Source organism: Rhizophagus irregularis, chromosome 25 (genome assembly GCF_026210795.1).
Source record: "Rhizophagus irregularis chromosome 25, complete sequence".
Taxonomy (NCBI): domain Eukaryota; kingdom Fungi; phylum Glomeromycota; class Glomeromycetes; order Glomerales; family Glomeraceae; genus Rhizophagus; species Rhizophagus irregularis.
Genome location: NC_089453.1, coordinates 3,056,731 through 3,069,544, shown reverse-complemented (window position 1 = coordinate 3,069,544; position 12,814 = coordinate 3,056,731). Strand labels below are relative to the sequence as shown.

The 12,814-nt window shown below is 26.3% G+C and overlaps 5 protein-coding genes across 5 annotated transcripts; 3 read left to right on the top strand and 2 right to left on the bottom strand.

The window, feature by feature from the left end:
- Positions 1-1,782: 1,782 nt before the first annotated feature.
- Positions 1,783-2,376, top strand: OCT59_017088 (uncharacterized protein; the record flags this gene model as incomplete). The annotated part of the gene is made up of 1 exon (XM_025308444.2): positions 1,783-2,376. One exon carries the CDS (start codon positions 1,783-1,785, stop codon positions 2,374-2,376), a length of 594 nt encoding a protein of 197 aa, XP_025180089.1.
- A 1,763-nt stretch (positions 2,377-4,139) lies between these two features.
- OCT59_017087 (uncharacterized protein) lies at positions 4,140-5,014 on the top strand. Its single transcript, XM_066146126.1, has one exon. It carries the CDS (start codon positions 4,255-4,257, stop codon positions 4,711-4,713), a length of 459 nt encoding a protein of 152 aa, XP_066003850.1. The 5' UTR covers positions 4,140-4,254; the 3' UTR covers positions 4,714-5,014.
- A 1,751-nt stretch (positions 5,015-6,765) lies between these two features.
- Positions 6,766-7,684, bottom strand: OCT59_017086 (uncharacterized protein). The gene has a single exon (XM_025331929.2). The coding sequence runs from the start codon at positions 7,527-7,529 to the stop codon at positions 6,879-6,881; it is 651 nt and encodes a 216-aa protein (XP_025180087.1). The 5' UTR covers positions 7,530-7,684; the 3' UTR covers positions 6,766-6,878.
- Positions 7,685-9,696: 2,012 nt separating this feature from the next.
- Positions 9,697-10,290, top strand: OCT59_017085 (uncharacterized protein; the record flags this gene model as incomplete). Its single annotated transcript, XM_025331928.2, has 1 exon — positions 9,697-10,290. The coding sequence occupies one exon, from the start codon at positions 9,697-9,699 to the stop codon at positions 10,288-10,290; it is 594 nt and encodes a 197-aa protein (XP_025180086.1).
- A 1,395-nt stretch (positions 10,291-11,685) lies between these two features.
- Positions 11,686-12,814, bottom strand: OCT59_017084 (uncharacterized protein). Its single transcript, XM_066146125.1, has 6 exons — positions 12,623-12,814; positions 12,514-12,531; positions 12,351-12,383; positions 12,148-12,255; positions 12,030-12,074; positions 11,686-11,930 (listed from the first exon to the last, which is right to left on the bottom strand). Exons 1-6 carry the CDS (start codon positions 12,767-12,769, stop codon positions 11,871-11,873), a joined length of 411 nt encoding a protein of 136 aa, XP_066003849.1. The 5' UTR covers positions 12,770-12,814; the 3' UTR covers positions 11,686-11,870.

Sequence of the window (12,814 nt, the reverse complement as noted above, 5' to 3'; positions counted from 1 at the left end):
TCTAAGTCTCCAAAAGTCCAGCAACCTAAAAAAAGAAGAAATGTTACTACATTTCTAATTAATTTCAATTCCCTCTATTTAATACATACAGAAAGTCTGGGTCTCCAAGAGGAAACATTCCTATAAAAAAGAAGCTCAGTGTCATAAAAAAAAACCGCCCTACAAAAAAAAAAGAGGGAAACCAAAAAATTATAAAAATTATAAAAAATTTTTTAAAAAACTTCTAAAAAGGAGGAAGACAATAACAATAAGATGGAAATAAATGAGAAATTTTTTTTTAAAAAAAAAACTAAAGGGAACGAAGTGATATAAAAAAAAATAATTTTTTAAAAAGAGGGAATGAGGTGGAATCCATAAGAAAAAAAAATTATTTTTTTTAAAACAAAAGCACGAAATAGAATAAAATTAAGGTGAGATAAAAAAGAAGTGGGATAAAAAAAGAAGTGGGATAAAAAAGGGGAAATATAAAAGAAAAGGAGGAAAGAAAAAGGAGGAATAATAAAAAAAAAGATCGGTGATCTAAATAAATAAAAAACGTATCACAATAAACAATCAAATGGTCACATGTTATGCGGATACGGAAAGTATACGGAATGGAAATACGGAATAATAAAATTATTAAGTTTAAAAATTCAGTATAAATTCCGTATACACAATATTCATTCCGTATACATTAATTTTTTCAAAAATGAATTACTTATGAAATATACGGAATTGTGATACGATTTTTTTTTTTCCTGGCTAACAAGCGAACTTTATTATTTGATAAGAGATTACAATTATGTCTTTAGTTTGATAACAGTTATAGCAGAGAAAACACTATCTAAACAATAATACTAAACTAAATATCTAGAACGAAATAATAAATTAAATCGTCCCCAACAAACCAGATTAAAAGAAAATATAGAACTATATAAAAATAAAGAAACAAAACTCACCCAACGGGCAAACAAAATAGAAAATTAAAATAAAACGAAAAAATAAAAATTATATATAATCTGCCTCCACCCAGATTAAAGGCCGTATTTATCTTTAATCCGCAGACCCTATACGTAAATACTGTCATGTATAGAATTCTTTATGTTATTTTTATTATAATATTGCTGATTATCGAGAGCGAGAAACCTCTCCAGACCCGTGATACGGAATTTTTAAAACCATATATAAAATGTATACAAAACGTATCATTTCCGTATATAGATTTTAAATATAAATACTTTTTTTTAAAAAAAAGTAAATTTTAGCATTAATAATGTTTTTTATGTGGAAAATTCATTGTAGATCGCTTAACACATGACTTACAGGGACGCACGTTATGGTCAAAATAAATAACGATCATTTCTTTTTTGGTAAGGAAATAATAATATTTTTTTTCCAACAGGAAATTAAACAGGTTTTTACTTTTTTCCATTTTTTTTTACTTTTTTTTAAACAGGTTTACTTTTTTTCATTTTTTTTTAAACAGGTTTTTACTTTTTTCCATTTTTTTTTAAACAGGTTAATTTTTTTTTCGCTAATGTACCACTGTCGTCATATTCCAATACTAAATCATATGAACAAAAAAAAAGACGCCTGGAGTGAAAATTTCATATAAATATGCTTTGAAATTTACTTTTTAAAAAATTTAATTTTTCATTTCCAGATAAAAAAGAAAAAATAATTCAATCTATTATTAAATAAATAAAGTTCTTTAGCAATAGATTTTCTTTTTTTTTTAAATACAAACAAACAATTATCTTTCGTTTATCTTGTCATTAATTTATATTCGTTACTAAGTCTGATATGAACAAAAATCAAGTTTCTAACTCGGAGAATCTTTTACCTTCGTCTGACATGAATCAAGATCAAGCTTTTATTTCGAAGAACCTTCCGCCTTCATTTACCACGATTTATTCTAATTCTCTAGATAACAACATCAACATGACTACTGCGACTACTGCGGTTCAGGATATTCATCCTCAATATGATAATACGCAAACATCACCTCAACAACAAACTACACTTGCAACTACACCTTTTCATCCTACTACCTTTTTCTATAGACCTCCAAACGAATTTTGTCATTATTATATTAATTGCAAAGAAATCTGTTACGATACTGTTACTTATTTATTAAACAAATCGTTAAAAGAAAATAACGTTCAATCCAACGAAAATGAATGTATTTTCTACTATAAGCAACAACACGACGCCAGGTTATATCAGGTATCATGTGAAATCGTTTCTCCTCTTTTGATTAATAATTGTTTGAACAAAAATTTTCTTGGATTTGAATTTCAAAATTCGGAACAAGAGCATTTAGTATTTACTATTAATCAAAAAGAGAACCTCGAATATTATTTAAAACAATATTTAAGCCTTCATTTACTAAACTAATATTAAGATTTTTCATTCATGTTTAAATTTTCAGTTTATAATTTTGGTAGTATCGTGGCTTCTTTCTATCTTTATTTTATTTATTATATTTTTAAAGTTGTATTTCTGTTCATAAATTTATATAATAAAATTCAGTTTCATTATAACTAACTTTATATCAAAATATTGAATTTTCAGTGACAAAGTACGTTAAATAAGAGAATAATGATTGCCATTTAAATATTAAAAAAATTGTTACTCGATGCTTGACTTCAACCAATATAATACTATGATCATAATTACTATGATGACCAAATAGACATTAAGACATATTTGAGTTTGATCATATTGCACGTGATCTTACTACGGCTCCTATTGAAATCCGCAGTATCACGTGATCTCCATACTAGGGCCCCTAAAATAGGGTGGGTTTATATGGGTATAGTGTTAGCGTAGTAGTTTCCTTTTGTAAGAGCTCAGCCCTTGTCTATATTTTAAAAATAAAATAAAATAAATAAGGAAATCATTGAACAACGAAACATTCTTATGCAACAAAAAAATAATTTAACAATAAAGGTGGGTAATAACGAAAATAACGATAATTTATCTTAAGAAACAGTAAAATCAAAGTGAAGTAGAGTATTTTTTTAGTTTAATTGGCATAGTGGAACTTCATATAATTTTTCGTGAGTTCCAGTATATTGAAATTTTCACTATTGATATACCTGTTTGTAATTGTATTATTAAACTCTCAATTATACGTGAGTTATCATTTAATCAAGCGATTTCAACGAAATTGGACTTTCGTAAGTTAATAATTAACAATGGTATATACTTATTATACGTTTCACATTTATAAGGTTAAATTAAAATGATTTCTAGATATTATTCTTTTTTCAAATAATGGATTTAGTCGTAATAACAAATATATAAATAAGGTACTATATTACAGACTCACAGTTACTGATAATAAAGTAAATGGACGAACACTACTGTATAAGTTCTAATATATAAAATAATGCATTTAAGTTTGATATTAATTATAAAAAAAAATTCATTATTCCGGAATATGAGGATTTAAAAATTTTAATTTAGGAGGCGTAGATATAATTTTTTTTCCCCTTCGACGAGTGATGAACTCCGCCGTCAAACATGATTCCGCAACCAAACAAAAGGGAATTATTTGCGTAAAATACAATTTTCCTTAATTATACACTAAATATTAATCATCAATTAATTAGTGAATTTAAATTTAGGCGGGTACCCTGTAATAAATCATGCCCAACAATTACTTTAAGCAGTTTATTTAAAATTTATAGCGCCATTCGTTGGAAAAATGAAAGTTAAATGACAAACTAGCTCAACCAGAAGAGGTCCTTCTGGATTCTAGTTAGTGGACACTTTACCATCAAACCTGGACATATAGTAATTCTCACAATTGCCAGTTAAAGAGATATTAGAAATATTTAGTTTATTTTCATAATAATACATTTTATAAATAGAATTATGCTTAATATAAATACTTTTTTTTTTTAAAAAAAAAAGCAAGAAGTTCTATTTTGTAGATCGCTCAACACATGACTTACAGGGGAAAAAATTGGTAACATCCGTCTAAATTTATTAGTTTAAATTTGGAATACAAATAAATTGCTTCAAAACATTTATAGTAAACATTATGTTAACTATTAATAGTAATTGAACAAAGACATCATAATTAATGATTAAGATATAAATAAGCATGTTTTACTTTTTTTTTGAAAAAAAAATTCGTGTCCTTTTTTATTGAAAAAAAAATTCAAATCCTTCAATAATATAAAGTTCGCGTCCTTTTTTTATTGAAAAAAAAAAATTCAAAATCCTTTAATAATATAAACCTCGTGTCAGTTATTTACCTCAAAAATGAGTGACGTTATTTTTGTCAAAGGATGTACTGATATTGATCAATTAACCCAATTAGCAACCCCTTCTTTAAACCATTCAAATGATAGAATGGCCTTTTTTTACAATCCTCCAGGAGACTCTCAAATATATCACATTACTTGTGAATTATCAAACGAGACTGTTGACCCTTTATCTGACCATACATTTTATTATAATATTGATGACAATAATTTTTATCAACTAACTTGTAAATTAATTTCACATTCATTAATTGTTCAATTTTTAAACAAAAAAATTTATGGCATCGAACTCAAACAAGTTGAAGAACCACAACAAGAATATTTGACTTTTTCAAAATTTCAAAGAGATAATTTGGAATCTCATTTGAAGGGATTTTTCCTTAATCGCTTGACGCAAAAACAAATTAATAAGAGTTCAAATAGCAACGATACCATTATTTCACAACCTAAATTATAAACACAATTATTACTTTTAAATTATGTCATTAGTATATATTATTTGTATTACTGAATTTTGTTTTCTTATTCTTTATCCTGTTATATGTTATTATAAATAAGTATTATACAAGTGTCATGCTATAATATTTTTGAAACGTAACCCCCTTTATTAAATTGCATTACGTTTCAAAAATAAATTCTTCATGTTATTATGAAACAAATATAATTTTATGCTTTATTATTGAAGAATATGTAATTTCGTATATATTATTTATTATTGTTTTTTTTTTAATTAAAAAAACGATGACTCATTCTAACTTAAATTATCTTGTTGTGACTCAAAAAAATATTATTTTTATGATACGGTAAATAGATTGTCAATTGACAAAGAGGCATGCAAAGAAAATTCTTACATGTTGTATAATACATAAATAGGTCTTACTTAGATTCAATCAGTCTAAATATTGTACAATTTGCAGCTGCTGCGATGAGATTTCACGTCGAACAATTATAATAATACAATTTGTTTCTTTTATAATCATCTTTTCGATAAGACAATTAAAAGTAAATAATACGTTATTATTTTAATACGTAAGCGTAATTGTTTTGCTTGTGAAGGTGTAACCATAATTGTTTGCCGCTTATATAAAAACTATTATTGTTCATGATCGACTCCTTCTTTGAGGAGAATTTTATTATTTTAACTGTGTAACACTCCTTAATTATGCACGTGAGCACGTCCCGTTTTGAAATATTTATAGTCTTAGCGGTCGATCGACAGATAAAATTAGTATTCACGTATCATTTAAAGCAACTAAAAAATTCGAATCAGCGGAAAAGTAGACAGATTAGAAGATAATGGAAGAGTTTGTTTCAACGATCTATGTCGGTGAAATACTTAGTTTAAATTAATTATTTCACTGAATAACCAGAGTCTAGGGTACGGTGATATTCTTCTTTGCATGTTTTGTAGCAAAATCCGAAAGGTATGCGTGGTTGAATTATTTGGTTTACTATTAACTAATTGTCGTCGTATGCTGACCAATAAAATATACCTTGAAATAAAAAATAGGTTTCATAAATATAAGGCCACACAAATTCAATTTTTCGGTTCACGTAACATTGAAATTTAAAATCGACCCGGGGACCCGGGGTTTATTAAAAAAAGTTTATATATAAAATCGTGACATCTGATTGGTTGACTTTTAAAAATGAGGAATTTATTTTCGCTCTAGAAGTTCTCAGCCGCGTGATAAACTTACCGCCAATAAAAAAACGTCCTGATCACGTGATAAATTTTTTATATATAAACTTTTTTTTATTGAAATTTGAAAAAGTGACCCGGCCGGGTGAAGTGAACCGAAAATTCGAATTTGTGTGGCCTAAATAAACAACGCGAAATCTAATGGATTTTTAAGATTCTAATGGGTATAGGCGTGCAATTTATATAAGATAAAATAAAATAATACAAGGGAAAAGAAACCGTATGCATCAAATACTACGGTAAGAGGCGAACTCAACCTAACGCTAAAAATATTTATTGATGAAGATCCCTTGGTGGAATATCGGATTTTCAGCTTTAATAATTTTGAGAATTTATGTTTGTTTTATTTAGCTTATCTAAATTCCCTTACAAATGTCTGGACAATTAAGTTAGAAATTGAAATAAAAATAAACGTTGTATCATAAGACATTTGATTTTTGATAATCAACACTTTCAGCTTTTGCGGTCATTCAGGTCATTCACTTGCATTTTTTTTCAAGGGCTAAGGTCTTGTTCACACATTTTCTTTTTTATTCTAAACCTTGCGGATGCAGCAGTATTGCTTCTTTAATTTTTTCTGAGGGCGTCTTCTTTTGTCCTTCAGCTATAAATTTAGCAAAATATTCTGGAATTTGTTGATCACGTGATCATACGAACAAACGTCGAGTAAAATAATTAGTCAATCTCGTGTACAATTTTTTTTTTTGATATTTAGTACTGGAATTAATTCTCTTATTTAACGTACTTTGTCACTGAACATTCAATATTATGATGTAAAGTTAGTTATAATGAAACTGAGTTTTATTATAAACAGAAATACAACTTTAAAAATATAATAAATGAAATTAAGGATAGAAAGAAACCACAATACTACCAAAATTATAAACTGATAAATTTAAATGTGAATGAAAATCTTAACATTAGTTTAGTAAATGAAGGCTTAAATATTGTTTTAAGTAATATTCAAGATTCTCTTTTTGATTAATAGTAAATACTAAATGCTCTTGCTCCGAATTTTGAAGTTCAAATCCAAGAAAATTCTTGTTCAAATAATTATTAATCAAAAGAGGTGAAACAATTTCACATGATACTTGATAAAACCTGGCGTCGTGTTGTTGCTTATAATAGAAAATACATTCATTTTCGTTAGATTGAACGTTATTTTCTTTTAACGATTTGTTTAATAAATAGGCAACGGTATCATAACAGATTTCTTTACAATTAACATAATAATGGCAAAATTCGTTTGGAGGTCTATAGAAAAAGGTAGTAGGATGAAAAGGTGTAGTTGCAAGTGTAGTTTGTTGTTGAGGTGATGTTTGCGTATTATCATATTGAGGATGAATATCCTGAACCGCAGTAGTCATGTAAGATGTGTTGGAATTGTTATCTTGAGAAAAAGCTTGATCTTGATTCATGTCAGACGAAGGTAAAAGGTTCTCCGAGTTAGAAACTTGACCTTGATTCATGTCAGATGAAGGTAAAAGGTTCTCCGAGTTAGAAACTTGATCTTGATTCATGTCAGACGAAGGTAAAAGGTTCTCCGAGTTAGAAACTTGATTTTGGTTCATATCAGACTTAGTAATAAATATAAATAAACAAAAAGATAAATATTTGTCTGTATTTAAAAAAAAAAAAAATTTATAAGAGAGTGAACGAAAATCTGTTACTGAGAACTTTATTTTATTTAATAATAGATTGAAAGTTTTTCTTTTTTATCTGAAAATGAAAATTTGAACTTTTTATGAGCTATTTATATATATGAAACGTTCATCACAAGATAGTTGAGGCAAAAAAGGATATATACGTCTGACAGCTAATATTATTCATTAATATAAACCTGTTCTGACGGGAAAAAATAAATATTTATTTGTTTTAAAAAAAAATAAACCTGTTTAATTTCCGTTCGTCACATGATCAATATTGCCGGCTATTTCCAAAACAGGAAATGATCGTCATATTGATCATGTGACTTCTGCATCAATTTATGCTGAATGATATAATAATTCCGTATCAGGTTTATTTATTTATTTGTTTATTTTATGGATAGTAAGGAGCAATACAATGAGGAACACAAAAAATTATTCTAACGAATATAAATTGTTGACACTATATAGCATCGTCCACTACAAGAACCTAAGTTCGATGAAGCGGACCCTTATAGGAAACTATTTAAAACCACCGATTTTAAATAGGAAATTTTTTTAATCATTTTTTATTTTAACAATAATAATTTCATGGTAAAATGTACAGTTCATGTTTCTCTATCATTTTATCGGTTTAGTGTTTCGTCAAGTTAACGTAATTCATGTTTTTATAAAGTTTGAAGTTACACTATTGTTTATATAACAGTTTCTTATTAAAACTATTGAAAATTTTTTTGATTATTATGTTGAGCGAATTGTTATTTACTTCTTCAAGGATACTTTCAGCCCACATACTCTTAATTAATTAATTATGCTCAAAATAAGTAATTAGGAGATCGATAATTTTCACAATGTCACGGAAAAAGAAAATTTTATTTATTTTTAAATATAATTAAAAAACGGGATTTTCATAAATAAATTTTTCATGTTGTTAACAAATTGTGACAACTGCTGAAACCCATCTATACGATTATATATACAAAATATTACCATACTAATAAATAGATCTTGGTTTCTGTATTACAGTAGCACGATTCGTCTCGAATGAATATCAAAATAGCAACTTTGAATGAATTCTTAATAAGGACATTTATCAAAGATATTTTCATGTTACACTCATTTCCAAATGTTGTAACCAATAAACTAAGTTATTCATTTTTTTTTTTACACAATTAAATTGCCCAATACTTTTCAGCTAAAATTTTGTATAGAATTGTATTAAATTTTTATTATTCAAATGTTGAGATTATATTACGAGTTCAAATTATATGGCTAAATACGTTAAACCATTATATATTAAGCTTAAATACCTAGAAATCATTATACTCGCGTAAAGTACTAAAAAAAAAAATTTTTTTATTTTTATTAAAATGTGAAAATTTCACACTTTATCGCCGTTTAAATTTAAATGATATATTTGAATGAAAAAAAAAGTATACTGAAATATTGAATTACCGGACGATCACATGCAACCATACACAAGAAAATGCTAGGATTTGAAATTCAAAAGATGGTAAAGGAGAGCAACGGTACCGAGTGCCTAAATAAATACAAAAACTCCGACGTATTTAATTTATCAACACACACGTGACACTATTTTTTGGTGGTACAATTACGTACTCTAATAAATAATATGAAACATCATAATTTACATTTTGATTGTCTAGAAATGTCACACGAATTCCATAAACGATAAAATTGACAAATGGGAATGTATGATTCATTAATACCAAGAAAGCTCGTCTGTCGTTCATTAATTATAAAACTTGCTTATTTAATACAGATTCTCGTTATGGTTCCTAAAAAATATTATTGTGGAACAACATTTAACAATTGTAATTAATTTGTCCCTCCATACGAAAAATATAAAAGGTCATGGAAAATAATTGAAAAATTTATCTTAATATTCTCGTTCTTAAATAGACTAATTTATTTTTATTAAATAACAAAAAAAAAAAGGAGAAAGACGCCTATTCGGCATTCGTCAGATTTCGTTCAAGATTTTTTATCATAATATATGTATTCCCCATAATTTTGTTTAAATCTATAACTAACGATAATTTAAAAAAAGAAAATATCCACATTGCATAATATGAATCAAACTCATTCCAGAATTCGAGTTTCTTATACTGAAAACTTGTCACCTTCAATTATTACTACTTATCCTGATCAAGATAATAACGATCCTACTTTATCGCCACATGAACAAGCATCTACCTCCTACGCTGCAAAAGCACTTTATATGACTTTTACGCCTCAGGATCAATATGATAATATAAATTATAATATGCAATCACAAACTGCACCCCCTCAACAAATACCTCCTGTTCATCCTAAAGTCTTTTTTTACCGACCACCAAATGACTTTTTGCATTATTATGTTGACTGTAAAGAAATTTGTTACGATACCGTTACATATTTATTAAATAAATCATTACAAGAACGTAACACTCAATCCAATGAAAATGAATGTATTTTCTACTATAAGCAACAATACGACGCCAGGTTTTATCAGGTATCATGTGAAATCGTTTCTCCCCTTTTAATAAATAATTGTTTGAATAAAAATTTTCTTGGAATTGAGCTTCAAAATGCGGAACAAGAGCATTTGACATTTACTTTTGATCAAAAAGAAAATCTTAAATGTTGTTTAAGACAATATTTAGGTCAATACTTATTAAATTAAATTAGAATAAGTCATTTATAATTTTGAAGTATAAGTATTTATGAGTTGTCTATGAATATATTTCTCTTATAATAAATAATTAAGCTCAACTATAAGTATTAATAAATCTATTTTCTTGTTAATTTGTGAAAAAGCAAATTTAAAAAGCTTCTTTGATTGACAAAAAAAAAAATTTATTTTATAGATACGTTTATACGTATAAAAAATTATTTAGAATGATAGAATTTGGTAAAGACAAAAAAGTAGAAAGATTTAATTCTTTCGTTATTTCAAACGTCTAAAAGTCCATCTTTACCATTTTATCTAATCAATTAACTTACCACTCTTTTATAACTGTATTTTAAATGATCGAATAAAATTTTTAAAATAAATAATTATTCACAACTAGCCTTTTTTATACGCTAAAATTTTATACGATTGGATCAATCTCTCGCTGATTTCATTGATTGCGTTCCAACAAATTGAGATTTGAGATTTCCCAAAATCTTATTTTTACTTCATGAATAGATTTAATCGTAATACGCAAAGGCGACGGCGTTTCCCTGGGTCATTATAAGACTACGTTTATTTAATCATCTGAGCGATTGGAGATAAGCCAAACTCATCTAATTTATTCCTCGTCCCAAGCAATTGTATAATTGGAATTTTGATATTGTATTTAGTTCTATATGGAAGAGAATTCGGATATTATTTATCCCGTCACCGTATAATTGAGGAATTGGGGATAAATAATTATTATTACTAGGAAACGGGAGCATTAGAATTTCCGAAGAGTCATATATATTATATAAACATCCTTTGACAAATTGTTGCACGAAAGCAGTGATATACAATATGTGGTGTGATATAAACAAAAATCCTGCAATGCCATGTCTCGGATCTTCATATTTTAAATTGGGTAAGTTAAAGTAAGCTCAAATTAAATGCCATAGTTACACAGTGGTTTCATAGTAAATTTACTTAATAATCTTAATAATCGAATTAAATGCGAAAATTTTATTAACAAATCTGATTTTCTTGCTAAAATTACATTTTAATTTGTAAAGATCATCATGAGGCACATATACCGTAATTTTATACTAAATTCAAAATTTATAAATTTACATAGAGCTTATTTAATTATTTATCGATTTTTTTTTTGACCGATATTATCATTATCGTACAATATTGATATCAATATATCAATAGTTTATTCGCTTACAATATTGAATTCATCTGTTATTTGAGCACGATTCGCATTAGCCGTACGATAATATAGATATTGTATGTCACTTCGTGACGTTAACCAATATAAATACATACAATACCGTTTACATTAGATTCGTTATATTGATCACATTAATAATTTTAGCTTTGAATATTTTAATATTATAATTCGAATTTCAAATAACAAATACCCGCGTTTTAAAACATTTAATTTTAATTTAATAAGATACAAAAATAAAAAATAAAAACAATACTATAGAATATTACTACTGATAATATAAAATAAATAAATATATGATCGTTGAAACGTTAAAAACATTATACCTTTTATTATTCTTTCACTCTCAATATCAGGAAGATGAGAATTCACTTGACTAAATACTATCATCCCATCCCCATTCCTCACAAAAACTTTCATATCTGTTCTTCTTATCCTTATTTTAGAGTTTGAATGAAAAAAAATTTAAAAAATTTAAAAAATAATTCATAAACTTCAAATTACTAATAATAATAATAATAATCTTTATATTTACCGACGCCTTTTCTCGATTTTCTTCTTGTATTAATTCGCGATTATACTTAATAATTTTTAAAAAATATAATTTTTAGTTTTTAATATATTTTTTGTCAACCCATTTTTTTTATTGTTACCTGTTTATTTTTATGCTTAGTTTTACGCTGAAATCTTAATAAACCCCGATGAGATTTTCCATCTTCTGGTAATGCCGAATCCAATTGGAAGCCGTTAACAATAGTTTCCTTATTATATATAGTTTCAAATATAATATTTAATAGCAAAATAAAAAAATTCGCTTATAAAATATTTAAATATTTTATTAAACTCTTAGCAATACCTCCCAGGAGTTATCAGTGTGATTGTTATTTTTCTATGAAATATAAAAAAATTATTTGTAAGTTTCAAGTTTAATTTTTATAAATACTTGAGATAATTCATAATTTCTAAAATAAAAATATAAATTTCAAATACAATAAACAAAATTGATTAACAGGCAATACCTTGCTATCATCCTTATTCTTTTAAATAAAATTATAAAATAAACATCAAAATATATTCATAAATATAAATTATCAAACATATTGTGTTAGAAATTTTTTTATTTAATACCTTATATTGTGGCGCCATTTTTGATGATTCTTTTATAGGATTATCATTAGCTTCTTCATGAGGTTTTTTTTTATCATTTGGTTTATTATCAGGAGTTAATTTAGGTGAATTTTGAGATAATTTTTGCAAAAGTTTATCATCACTCATTTTTCTAATAATTTCTTTTTAGTAAAATAGAAAAACAAAATTTGT